This window comes from Neophocaena asiaeorientalis, unplaced genomic scaffold (genome assembly GCF_003031525.2).
Source record: "Neophocaena asiaeorientalis asiaeorientalis breed wild unplaced genomic scaffold, Neophocaena_asiaeorientalis_V1.1 scaffold79, whole genome shotgun sequence".
Classification (NCBI taxonomy): Eukaryota; Metazoa; Chordata; class Mammalia; order Artiodactyla; family Phocoenidae; genus Neophocaena; species Neophocaena asiaeorientalis.
The window spans coordinates 5,698,753-5,712,836 of NW_020175402.1; the positions used below are offsets into that span (position 1 = coordinate 5,698,753).

Genomic DNA, 14,084 nt, shown 5'->3' on the forward strand with positions numbered 1-14,084 from the left:
AAGACCCAACACAGCCAAAAATAAATAAATTAATTAATTAAAAAAAAAAGAAAAAGAATAGTGCAGGTGAACAAATGCAGCAGAAACTTGAGGGGAATGGTCAAAATCATAGGGAATTTTTATCCCTTTCCCCAAGGGTACTCTGCTTAGAAGAAAGTCTAGAAGAGATTGAAGTAAATTAGATATAAGGAACAGCTACTGCTAGCTTTCAGAAGAACTTGGGACAAAGAAGAGTTAGAGTAATTTGTCCACAGTCATGGGGTTAAAGGTAGATGGTCAAAATGACAACTGTGATCTCCCAATTCTTCATCCAGTGCTCTTTCTTTCCTCAGAGTCAGTGGCTGAGCTAGGGATCAGATTTTGTCACTATCCAGGGAGATTTTCTTTTCTACAGTACTCCTTCCCCCAGGTAAACTAAAGGATTCTTGTTTACTTTCTTAAACCCAACACCTAAATGAAACAGATTTTATAATTTATAGATGATAGTTTCTTCCCATCAATATTTTTTCCCTTAAGGGGGAAGTCCTAAGAAATCACTGTATATAAGCTAAATGACTCTACAAGTAGTTTTTAATTATTCTTGTAGGAAAAGAACTTTGAGTACATTCCAGATTCTATTACCAGTACATTATGCTAGGCAGGCCTGCTGGCTAAACATAGGTGATTTAATGTGGGAAAGAAAATGAAGTATTTAATCTCTTAAGTTTATCTCTCCCAGCAAACTCCATTTCTAGATCAATTTTTCTTTAGCCCTAATCCTAACATATATTCCTCTTTTCCTCCCATTTACCTTTAATTCTATTCTACCTTCTTAATGATTTATAAACGGTTACAGGTACAACTCATTCACGTCTGATATCTGCACACATGGGGAAAAAGGTGCTCTGACAGACAAGGTAGTTTTATAAATTTAACAATTTTCAGATCACTTACAGAATTGGGCTGGAGGTAAAAAGGGAGACCTTACAAACAACTGGCCACATACTCTTAATTATCCCTGACAGGAAGTTTAATGACTTGATTAGCTAGTTGTTGATACCAAGTTTTTAACAAGTACAGTACTAAAAATCACAAATTCCTCTCAGCAATAGTGGCTTCTATTACAGGAAATGTTGGGCTGCTAACCTAGAAAGTTTATAGGGCTCAATAACAGTTCTTTCTCCAACTCGATCAAATCATTTCTAACATGTGTTATTCATTCATTCATTTGTTCATTAAACCAGGGTCTACTATGTGCCCAGAAACAGTTCCAGCCACTGAGAAGTAGAGTACTGAACAAGACAAAGTCCCTGCCCTCATGGCGTTTAAATTCTAGTGATAAAAGTTAGATGATAATTAAATAAATAGTATTTACTTAGGCTCTTGTAACCAGCATTGAACCCAAGCTAACTCCTATTGATACATATATTTAAAGACTATTAGCTCTCCAAATGCCAATGGCATGGCCAATTGTTTTCCGATAGTTCCCACTCCTGTTTTGCAACAGAGCTGTGAAATCATAAAGCTTCTGAGAACCATGCCCCACCACTAGAGATCCACCTGAAACAGTCAGGATACAGAGATAGCTTTAATCAGAAGACTGTGGTTATAGAACTGTGAGAGGCACAGTTAAGTGACATTGCCCCAAAGCTGGAGGGTAAATCCAAGGGTTAATGGCACATAGAAGTTGGTGCAAGATTTAGTTTCTACCCACCTCTCTAATTTTATGAATGTTTCTCTACCACCCATGCTCACCCAGCTTTTGAGTTACTCAAAACAAGAGAGACTCTTTCTCACTCAAGGACCTTTGCAACGCTGCTCTCCCTGCCTGAATTGTTGTTCTCCCTGGTCTGTCCCTCTTGCCCTCCAGCATGATCATTCCTTCTCAGCATGTCTACTTCCAGAGAGACTCTCTCTGGACTCCTCTATTAGAACTAATTCCTTTCCTGTTTTCCCAGTCACAAGAACCAATTCTTTTTTCCTCTCAGAGCACTTTTCAAAACCTATTTATTTACTTGTTTGTTTTCTGCCTCCCCTCCTAGTCTGTAAGCTCCATGAAGGCAGAATCTTACTACCTTATTCATCACCTCCAACGTCTAGCAAAGCACCCGGCCTACAATAGGTGAAGCTCAATAAATACTCGTGGGATTCATGAATAGCATGTCAAGGTTATCAAAAACAAGCAAAGTGTGAAAAACTGCAGTCAAGAGAATCCTAAGGAGCCACATGACAATCAAATGAAATGTGGTGTCCTGGATGGGGTCCTGGAACAGAAAAAGGACATCAGGTAAAAACTAAGGAAATCTAAATAAACCTAGGATTTAATTAATAATAATGTACCAATATTGGTTTATTAATCATAACAAATGTTCCATTCTAATGTGAGATGTTAATAATAGGGGAAACTGTGTGCAGGGCAGGGAGATATATAACTCTCTGTATCATCTGCTCAATTTTTCTACAAATCTAAAACTACAATAAAAAATAAAGTCTATTAAAATACAAAACAAATCTCTTAGTCAACAAAAGACTCTTGTGTGTTACCAACACTATCAGAGCCCAAAGACATTCACTGAAATTCAAGGTTGGGTTAAAATTAATTCTGAAATTTCTGAAATTAATTTTGCTACTTGAATTTTAATTATTTAAATCATCTCAATTGAAGAAAATAACCAAAGATTGGGCCACACAGTCACAGACACTCTAGGAAAAGGTTGATATAAAGACGCCAGATCTATTTAATCAAAGGGTTTTCATGAGCATTGAAGTATAAACTAAAGAAAAGGTTTTGATCAGAGCTGATCAATCCAGAAGTGGAATTTGCTGTAATTTCCCTAACTTCCCCTGGCAAGATGGGCTACTGTCAATTGTTGAAAGCTTCTGGAGGGGATGAGGGGACATTGCTGTTTTGACCACTTAAAAAAAAAAATTAATACAATGCTCCTTGTTTTTATTCCGTGGAATGACTGGGTAGTTACACAGGGGGGAAGATGAAGCCCTGGAGAGCTGACATTAATTATCTGTGCTAAAGGAAATGAAAAGTGGGGGTGAGCAGAGTGATACTGATAAAGGAGGATCCAGGTGATTCAAATGTGCCAGTAATACCCATATTTCCTTTTAGCCAATTGTTACCACTTGCTTTCTACCAACTTTTTCTCAGAATAAATGGCAACAATTGATAACTTGATGGTTCATTTCTGCCTTAATTTCTACCCTTTGCCAAAGTTCTAATGGCAATATAATGGGCCAATAGGTTAACCAGAAAAGGGAAGGGAAATGAATTTAAATACTTGCAAGTATAGGTTCTCAATTATGGGGGTTGATATTGATACCATGACTTCTACATTGAAAATCATAAACATTACACCCACGTGCTGGGGTCAGGCTGCCCAGCTTACATTCTTGACTTATTTACTGTGTGTCTTATGTGCCAAATCTGTAAAATGAGATTAATGACAGTACTTCCCTCATAGGTGTGTTGTGATTACATGAGTAACACCTATCTGCTAAAATAATGCTAAGCACATAATATGCACTTAACAAATACCAACAGTGATCATTATTAGCACAATGGAGGAAATTGGGTTAATTGATCTAAAGGGAAAAAATGTACTAAAAGGTAAGAAATTAGGATAGTGGCAAATGAGGTTGAAAGCACAGCTTCATGACTTTTTTAAAGCAATGGGTCTTAAAAGACCCCCAAAAGGTGGTTCCTCTTGTTTTACAAAGAGGGAGAAGTAAGCACAGCTATCAGGTTCCTCAAATTCAAGGTACAGGTACAGACGAGTGGTGGTTCTACACCTTGGGAGAGGATTATTAATATAAAGGAAGAGAACTCCTTGCTTTTCTTTCATGACCTAGGTGTAGTCATCAGAGATATATCAGTTTAGGAGGGACTTGGCTACTAGGTTTGCCTGTAGTTGGACCCCAAAGCCTACCAAAGTAGAGGAACACTTTATAAAAATGAAAGGGAGTAGAGGAGAAGACAAAGTCATGCTCTTCAGTTTTTTTCCTCCTGGTTTGTTCCCATTTTAGAAAGAAAGAAGGGGGAGGGTACAAACATAAAAAGAAGGGAAAATAATTAAGAGGAGACTCCGTAAACAATAAGAGAAAAAGGTAGCTCAGAGCAAGGTCTTAGGAATGTAGTAACCAGTTGTTCCCAACAGACTAAGAAAAAGTAGTCCTCAGTCATTTTATTGAAAACAGTTAATACTGAAAATCAAAATATTTTGTTTAATATAATCTACATCAAAACAGTTTTTCATCATCAAAGTTTGTATTTTAAGAATACCTAGGACTGGGCTTCCCTGGTGGCGCAGTGGTTGAGAGTCTGCCTGCCGATGCAGGGGACACGGGTTCGTGCCCCGGTCCGGGAAGATCCCACATGCCGCGGAGCGGCTGGGCCCGTGAACCATGGCCGCTGAGCCTGCGCGTCTGGAGCCTGTGCTCTGCAACAGGAGAGGCCCGCGTACCACAAAAAAAAAAAAAAAAGAATACCTAGGACTGGTTTTATAAGGAATAATATTTAAAAGCTGGGAGAAATCAGGAGAAAGGAGGCAGATGAGAAGCCAAGTAGATGGACATTAATTCCCAATTTGGAGCAATGATAAATTCCCTGCATTGGACTTGGAAGGGTAAGGAATTAACTCCACAGTGCCTTTTGAGTTTCTTTGTCTTCATTCCAAATAGTCCTGTCATAATTCTAACCTTTTAGAGGAAGAACTCAGGAAGGCAGAGATGTTTAGAGTTCAAGCTTTAATGCTATGCTTTCCATCACAAAATAGAAACAACACTGAATTTTTTGAATGAGAAAAGCTCACCAAGAAGTAGTAAATGGGGGTGGAGGTATAACAAAAACCACAGCAGAAAAGCGGCACACATCTCACAAAGCAGCACTCAATCCCACTTTCCAGTCTATTTGGACTTCACATAAAAGAAGTCAGCAAAGCTCTAACCCATGGAGTCTTCTGCTCATTTACAGGACAAAATGCCACTGAGAACAGACTAGAACAAAATTAGACAGGTTTTCTGGACACCAACGTGCAAAAGAGGAGTCTTCAATTCTATTAAGCAGTTCACAAAAGCTTAAACTACTTATGAACCACACTCCTAGGTTCTAGTTTGTCTAACACAAAAAGCATGCACAAATGCAAATATCCTACATTACCCGGTATGTCTGGAGATACAGGTAGATTAAAAACAAAAAACAATAATAATTTTTTTAAAAAAACAAAAAAACAAAACACACACAACCATGCCTGTTTACCTTGAATGGGATAAGAATAATGTGCTGGGCTTGGCTGGCTTGTGGTTAACCCTGTAGTGCAGGTAAGAACACTGTGTTGACTTGGAGATGGAGTCTGAGTTAAACCACTTTCAGGTTTCATACCTGGCCACAATGCACCTGAATCAGATAAATTGGACCAATTACAAACAAAACACTGGAACTGAGGAGCATGGTTATGCTTTCAAATATCAGCCAGTAGGTTTAAAATCAAAATCTTAAAACAAAAATAAATTTGCTTGTAAGAGAAAATTATTGAATCTCCCACTCGTAATATACCACAAGCAAATACAATTTCAAAGAATTGGGGAATGGGGCCATAGAAACAAAAATCTTGTCAAAAACCCAATAGTGATATGTATGTATGTAAGTTCACTTCAGTGGATGGGGAAAATTGATCAGCATTCAGAAAAAGGGCTACTGACACCCTACCATTGTTGTAGAGTGCCTGACATTCCTGTAGAGTGATAAATCATTTATCTGCATTGTCTAGGTAGGAGACATTCCACATATGTTTAAAATTCACTTACCCATTAAACAAGCACCAGATTTTTCTAAAATGTATGTATACTTCTCTGCCTTCTTAAGCTGGTTATTTTGTTACCTTTATTTCTTCTGATTAGGAAAGACAAACCTGCTTACTTTTATAAATTAAAAAACATTAACAGAAATATAATTTCTAATTTTTAGAAATAATAAAGTCATATATAATCCCACCATCCAGACTTAACTGCTATTCAGTTTGCATAAGAGTCACTCAGATTTCTTCTGTTTACTAATCTTTTTTTTCTTCTTTTTAATAAAAATGGGATGTTACATGCTGTTCATAATTTGCTTTTCCACATAATACCTGAGACATATCTTTCCCTGTTAGAACATATAATAAGACATCATAGCTATTCAGTTTTGTTTTTATCACAAGGCTCCTAAGTGACAATCTTTCTAAAAAATATTTATATCCTTTCCTGCCTTCTTAGCAGGGAGGAAATAGTGACCATACCTTTTCTCAGATCTATACTGTGCTGTGCTATGTACATTACAGAAACATCCCCAGAGGCTACTGCAATATGTGAAGACATTTGCTTAGTACTAAGTAGAACTCAATTACAGTTCTATGATTTGAAGGCTCTTGTATCACTTTGTCTTTTCTCTGTGATCTGTCACTTCTTGACAATCTCCTGTTTCTGGCTGTATCTCCTTTTTCATTTGCAGTAAACTAGAAAACCATTAAAAAAGCTTGCTTCTACACGACAGCCTAAGGATATCCTTTATGAATGAAGAGTTTTTGTCATAAAATTTTTTTTTTTTTTTTTTGGCCACGCTGTGCAGCATGCAGGATCTTGGTTCCCCAACTGGGGATCAAACCCATGCCCCCTGCATTGGGAGCATGGAGTCTTAACCACTGGACTGCCAGGGAAGACCCCAAGTTTTTTTCATAATTTTGGCTATGCAAAAGTCTATTAAAAACCTCACTGTAGGGAGGAGATATGGGGATATATGTATAGGTATAGCTGATTCACTTTGTTATAAAGCAGAAACTAACACACCATTGTAGAGCAATTATACTCCAACAAAGATGTCAAAAAACAAAACAAAACAAAAAAACCCTCACTGTGCTCTGAATAGTTATAGCTACTGGATCAATATAGTTGAAGCTGATAATTAGGCCCAAGAAGATTCATCAAACACATTCCAGGTAAGAAATCAATACCAAGGTCAGCCACAGATTCAAATTCAACATTACCTCACTTCATATACTCTTAATCTGATAAGAAATTTATAAATATATAATGCTTTGAGAGTAAGGACCTCTGCTTCACCAGGGCCCTCAGATATCTTAGTGTAACTCAGATCTGTAAAATTTGTTGATAAGTAAATGTAAGAATAGTAAAAGGAGATGTCAGGGCTTCCCTGCTGGCGCAGTGGTTGAGAGTCCGCCTGCCAATACAGGGGACGCAGGTTCGTGCCTTGGTCCGGGAAGATCCCACATGCCGCGGAGCGGCTGGGCCCGTGAGCCATGGCCACTGAGCCTGCGCGTCTGGAGCCTGTGCTCCGCAGTGGGAGAGGCTGCAACAGTGTGAGGCCCGCATACCGCAAAAAGAAAAAAAGGAGATGTTAAAATCTGAAAAGGTTCACAGTGGAACATGGTAATTGCCTTGTCTCAAACTTTTTTTTTTCATTGAAGTATAGTTAATTTACAATGTTGTTAGTTTCTGCTGTAGAGCAAAGTGATTTAGCTACACACACACACACACACACTTTTTCAGATTCTTTTCCATTACAGATTATTACAAGATATTTAGTATAGTTTCCTGTGCTATACAGTAGGTCCTTGTTATTTACCTATTTAATATACAGTAGTGTGTATGTGTTAATCCCAAACTCCTAATTTATCAAACTAAAGCATTAAAAAAACAAGACATATTCTTTTCTCACCTACTAAACACATGAAATAACATATTTGAGGAGATTAAGGAATGCCAACATCTCTATAGCACAAATTAGGAGCGTTGCCCTCCACCCCCTTCCACCCCTTGGTTCATGATGATTTTCAGTCTTGCCCAGTAAGCCACAGCTTAATTCCTTGTTATGGCTGACATTTAACAATAAAAAATATTTGAGAATGTAGTTTTTTTAAACATTTGTGATGTGAAATTTGAATATTAGTGCTAAGATTCTTGGTGGTTGACTATCACACTTTTTAGAAACATAGAAACAACTTGCCTTTTCAATGTCACAGTAACTTTCACATTTATTGTAATCAATGTGTTTTTTTCCTAAATAGGTTCTGAACCTGAGGTGTTGGGTTTGTAAACATGTTTATTATTACACTGTCCTAAAATACTATCTTACTAATAAGAATAGTATTAACTGAGAGAGTTTTGCTAGTCTCATTATTCAGTATGTATTGTTAAAGTTTCAAAATGTAAAATTTCTATAAACTGGTCCATCTTATAAGGTCAGAAATTAGTGCAAAATGTCCAAGACAAGTAGAGAAAATAATAGATAGATTTGAATGTTTTGGGGCAGAAACATAAAGTAGCTATTGAATATTATTTTATGAAGAACAGAGGAATAAAAGACAATATGGACACTGCCTCCAGTATCACTGTAGCCCTGCTCTTTAAGTGTGTGTGTATCTATCCGTCTATCTTCCTTTAAAAGCACTCTTTGCAGAATTCCAAGTAACAAGTAGCATGACCAAATGGTGTGACTGTAGAGCACTAATGCCAGCAGCAAAGAAGAAATGAAATCCCGGCTTCCTGACTCCTGGTCCACTGTTCTTTGCCTACAAGTAAACTTTCTCAAGTCATTTTAAGTACCAAGAGCCTGATGTAGAGCAGCAGCTGATCTAAAAATGGCAAAGGAAGTCTGCCTCTGAGTGCTGTTCTCGTGCTGCCCCACAGTGGGGTCTTATCACAAACTCTACCCAAGTTTCTCAGCACAAATACTTCCCCCCTATTGGCTAGTCACTAACCAAATTAATCTGAGCAGTTCACTTTGCAGTAATATATATCAGAGTAGTGGAAATTTAGAGAAGATTAGTTTGGTTAAAAATCGAAGTACAGGGCTTCCCTGGTGGCGCAGTGGTTGAGAGTCCGCCTGCCGATGCAGGGGACACGGGTTCGTGCCCTGGTCCGGGAAGATCCCACATGCCGCGGAGCGGCTGGGCCCGTGAGCCATGGCCGCTGAGCCTGCGCGTCCGGAGCCTGTGCTCTGCATACATATAAATGCTAAAAAAAACCACATGAAAGAATATCTTGTTGATTTAATACCTCACTGGGATGAGCTCTTATAAATACTAAGTAATTTAATCTGAGTACTTTTGTTAACTATAAGTAGATGTATATTATAGAAAATTGGGAAAATATAGAAAGTGAAAAGAAAAAAATTGCATAGTCTCATCACACACACAAAAAATACAGACAGGGCTTCCCTGGTGGCGCAGTGGTTGAGAGTCCGCCTGCCGATGCAGGGGACACGGGTTTGTGCCCTGGTCCGGGAAGATCCCACATGCCGCGGAGCGGCTGGGCCCGTGAGCCATGGCCTCATGAGCCTGCGCGTCCGGAGCCTGGGCTCCGCAACGGGAAAGGCCACTACAGTGAGAGGTCCGCGTACCGAAAAAAAACAAAAAAACAGACAATTCTCACTTTTGCACAGGACTGTGTTAACTGAAACCTGTACACATTGGAACTGTGTCCTCACTTTGCATGATTCCTTGGTAATTGAGATCAAATCTGTACTGCCTGTACTGTTAACATTCAGTTTTTCTTCCAAACTATTCTTTATGTACATATTTTTAAAAACTACTAACTTGGTATATTATATTGTATTTTTAGTTTTATATACTGCTTTTTTCAATTAATAATAAACTTTTTTCAAGACACTAAATATTCTTTAAGAATATGATTTATAATGGCTACACAGTTTTCCATTCTATGGATACACTGCAATTTAACATATACCTTTCAATTCAATATGTCTGTTGTTTCCAATCTTTTGCTATTATAAATAATGCTGTGATGAATATCTTGGTAGTAAATTTTTGTGGTTATCTCTAATTAATTCCCTAGGATAAATCCCTAAAAGTAAAATTACTGAGGGATATGGCATGAACATCCTTAAGACTCTTAATACATACTGTCAAATCTCCATCTCATATTAAAGTTCTTTTAAAAGAAGGTAGAACAATGGCAGTTAAGCCAATCTTTTATGAGCCCCTAAAAACGAACGAGTACCCTTTCTCTCACACGTACTCATGCAGATCACTGGAACCTCAAATCCTCATTCTACCATCTCACCAGATTTCTATATAGCCCTGAAAAGATATGACCAACATTCCTTTACTTTTAAAGATTAGTCATAATATGGGCTTCCTAGATTTCCTCTAGTCTTTTCTCACTTCTTTAAAAGGAGGAAACTTTTAAATTTCAAACTCAACTGTGAGATTAACTTTTTCATACAGACCTAAATTTATGAGCACTTCTGGAATTAAACAGACCGGGGTGCACTTCTAATCCTAGGCATTTACTAACTGTATGACCTCAGGTTAGTCACTTAATCTTTCTAAGCCTGTTCCCTCATCTATAAAAAGGGATAATGCTGCCCCTTACTTTTTAAGGGTGGTCCTGAGGATTACTTAAGAAAGTAATGTAAAGTGTGAAGCACTCATTCTCAGCATACTGCTTGCGTAGTAAGCACTCAATATTATTACAATATATTATTACTGTATAAATATATAACATACAATCATATTACAGTAAGATTTTCTAAAGCTCTGTTTACATCTGAAATAAAATAACAGACTAGCTAATCTAGTTTTAGTGCTGACAGGCGACACTGAGATAATAAAATTACCAAAATCTTCACAAGAAAAAAAGAAATGGAGCCTTTTTTTTAACTGAAGTGTAGTTGATTTACAATACTGTGTTAATTTCAGGTGTCTAGTACAGTGATGCAGTTTTTTTGTTTTTTGCAAATTATATTCCATTATAGGTTATTACAAGATATTGGGTATAATTCCCTGTGCTACACAGGAAGAAACGGAGTGTTTTACATCTGAGTGATAGAAAAGAAAAGAAGCCATGTGTTAAAACATAAGAAAATGCCTTTCAAAAATACAGGCACTTTAAAAAGCATTACACACACACACACAAAGTATTATAAACATTTCCTTAAAATTTCCTTTATAAAATTTAAGAATATGCCATACCTATCATTCAAAGGCAAATTAAGCTAATGAACAGTTCTCTCTGAATTACTGATAAGAAAAACTTATTAAACAAGTTTCCCTCACCCCCAATTATTAAACAGAAACAGATTAATAAAAGAGCCTGTTATAACCAATATTTCTTTATAAAATAAACACTGTTTCCTTCAAGTTTTTAACAGGGATCTACCTATTTTACAGATTTTTCTTTCTTTCTTTAAAATGAGAGAAATGCTGTGATTATAAAAGATACCATAATATCTAGGACCTATATGCACATGGCATTGTGCTAGGTATTCCAAAATCTGAGTTCAGAGATATAATAGGAGTTTTATTTAACACTGAACAGCAGGATCAATCAACTGTTCAACAATGTCATAAAGCGCTTTTGGCTTTCTAATAAAGAATTTAAATCAAAACAGAGAGTAAAAAAAAATGTGAAATACTTTATACTTGCTAGCCTATTGTTAGCCAGCTGTTGATAAATTAGCTTTAATATATGCAAAAAGAAATAAACACAAACATATTCACAGAGTCCTGCTTCCAAAAGGAAGCTCAGTCTTGTCTGGTTAAATATATCAGAAACATAAAAGTTTAGTATATACCGACAGGCACGAGGCATGGGTGTACAAACAGGAAAACAAGAGCATTTCTGTTTCTCTTCTCTCATGAAGTTATCAACTACCACTACCATTAAACATAACCCCCAATTTTTGTTTCTAGTAGTTATCAGGAGCTAAGGAATGCTAACAAGCCTCAAGATAAGAAAGCTGTCAGTATCATAAAAGAGCAGCCAAATCGGCCAGGAAAACTAGGAATCTCAAAACCAAAGGCAAGCAACACCCAGAATCTGTGGCAATCTGTTTGAAAGATTTTTCTAATTCCTAGCTAGTTTCAATAAAGGCTAACCAGTTATAATTTTATTAACATATTGAATATTTTTTAAAAAATACAGTATTTTCTTAATTTTCTGACACCAGTTCTAGGAAAGCAGGGAAGGGGCAATAAAGCACACTGACAATATCTATCAATTCACACACACACAGAAAAAGCGCAGATATTAAGTGCCCAAAGAACCTCAAACTGACTTCTAGTAAATCATTCTAATTTATAGTTCATGTACAAGATACCTAAAACCAAAGAACAAAACTCTCTATGCACATGATAAGGTTGTACAAAATTGGGGATTTCCCCCTCTAAGACGACTTTCTGGTTCAGCAGAGCAACAACTGATGAGTTTGGGGCAGCAGGGAAGGAGAGGGAGAAATTGACAAAACAGAGCAGGGTTGGTGGGGACAGAAAACTATAAGGTATATTCCATCTGGAATATGTAGATTACTTGGTTTTAGCAAGAAATTAGCCACCTCAAAATATATTTGTCATGGTATCATGTTTTGTATGGTAAGTCAAATCAACTGTAATTCCTCAAAGAGTTTCCAAACACTTGAAGATTCCAAGCTTTACAGTCAAGACTTAGTATCCTGGAAATAGCTACATTATGGCAGATAAACAACTGAGTACTGAGAAGTTATGATTTTATATGACATGCATCAAATATACTGCTGGAAAGTTGCATACCCAACTTCTATCACACCTGTGCCTGAGCAGGTGCTCTGCCAAGAACAACGTGGCATCTCTCAGCTTCCTGATAGCCGTGCTCGCTTTTGGGTGAAAGACGGAAATTTCTGGGGGATAAAATCAACATTCTTAGCAACTCCTCACAATAGAATGCCTTACCGAAAGGAGGTAGTCCATATGTTTGGGTTGCCTGAGGGTAGACAGCATAGGGTTGAGACTGCTGCAGTGGCTGATACTGAGTCTGCCCAGGGTAAGCAGTTTCCGAAACAGGAACTGAGAGGATATGTGCATAAGGTCTAGAAAAGTTCAAGAAAACAAAAACTTTCATGTGAGAAAAGTAGGGGAAATAGCTAATACCACTAACAGCAAAGCCTCAGCAATGAGGAGACTAACCTGCCACATAAAATGTCTCTTACTATGGTCAGAAAGTAGAATTCTTTTTTCCTTTCCAGGTTCTACTGTCACCTACCTAACAATTTTACAGAAAATTTAATAGCTTCAAATATCTTCCTCCCAAGGTCCAGTTACTATGCCTCAAACATTTGTGGTGTGCCACATGCAAGGCCCTATGTGAGATGCAAGTATGGACTAAACTCGTTTATGCCCTTATGTCTAAATATAGAACAAAACCCTAAAATGACATAAAACTGGACAGAACAGGATTGGCGATTGGCTCCATTCTCCACCTAGCCCTCTGGGCCAAACTAAAGTTCTGAGAGGGAAAGTGGGACTTAGAGAAGAGGGTGAGGCTGGCAGAGAAAAGGCAAGCAACCATATTAGAAAACAGGGAGTACAGGTGTGGCCCAATATCCCCAGATCGAGCCTATAAAATAGAAGTCACATAACTAATAAAATCCAGGAAGTTCAAGACAGGACACAGAATTGCCCCGCTGATACTTAAGCCAGAGTACTGCCACTAGTTGGTGCCAACCACATCAGGTTTAGCTAGAGATTTGAACTTAACAGTGAAACTTCTGGGATTTTAAACTAGCTAGATGACCTGGTCATTTTATCCATGGAATAAGATGGTGCCACATTTTATGCACTGAATTTTTAGATACCGGTTATTTTATCTGATAAGTTATGCTGTACTCATAAGCAAGAAAGTGTCATATGTACCATATAGATCATAACAATAAAATAATGGGGGAAAGGGGTGTTTCAGAAAGGAAAAGATTTTTTTCCCCCCAGTTTTGGGGAAGAAGAAAATGAAGGAAGCCTATAAAGAAATGGTCTGTGAGCTGAGCAGATAGCATGTGCAGAAGTGGGAGAGAAAGGGTGTTTTAGGAAAAGAGAAAAACTCTGGCAAAGGTACAGAGAAAGGGCTTCAGCCTGCAAGCAGCACATATTATATTAAGGCAAAGTATAAGAAGATAGACAGCAAAGACCTTGAATATGAGGCTAAAAGTGTTCAACTGGGAGTCACTGAAATTGTTGAGCAAAGAATGACAAGATCAGAGCTGTCCTTTAATAAAGATTGGTTTGACATTTCTTTGTAAAATGGATTGCGGAAGGTAGCTGAAATAGAGGCAA

At 37.5% G+C, this 14,084-nt stretch overlaps 1 protein-coding gene across 19 annotated transcripts in view; it reads right to left on the reverse strand.

Annotated features, from left to right (window-relative positions):
- The window catches only part of EYA3 (EYA transcriptional coactivator and phosphatase 3), a 142,743-nt gene that overhangs the window by 32,549 nt on the left and 96,110 nt on the right, over positions 1-14,084 (reverse strand). For 18 of the 19 annotated variants that reach the window (XM_024766916.1, XM_024766928.1, XM_024766918.1 and 15 more), the window contains 2 exons: positions 12,711-12,847; positions 5,246-5,383 (listed from right to left, as the gene is read on the reverse strand). In XM_024766916.1, coding sequence (XP_024622684.1) covers positions 5,246-5,383; positions 12,711-12,847 — 275 coding nt within the window. The remainder of the gene's footprint in view (positions 1-5,245; positions 5,384-12,710; positions 12,848-14,084) is intronic. The other variant, XM_024766932.1, reaches the window with a different exon arrangement.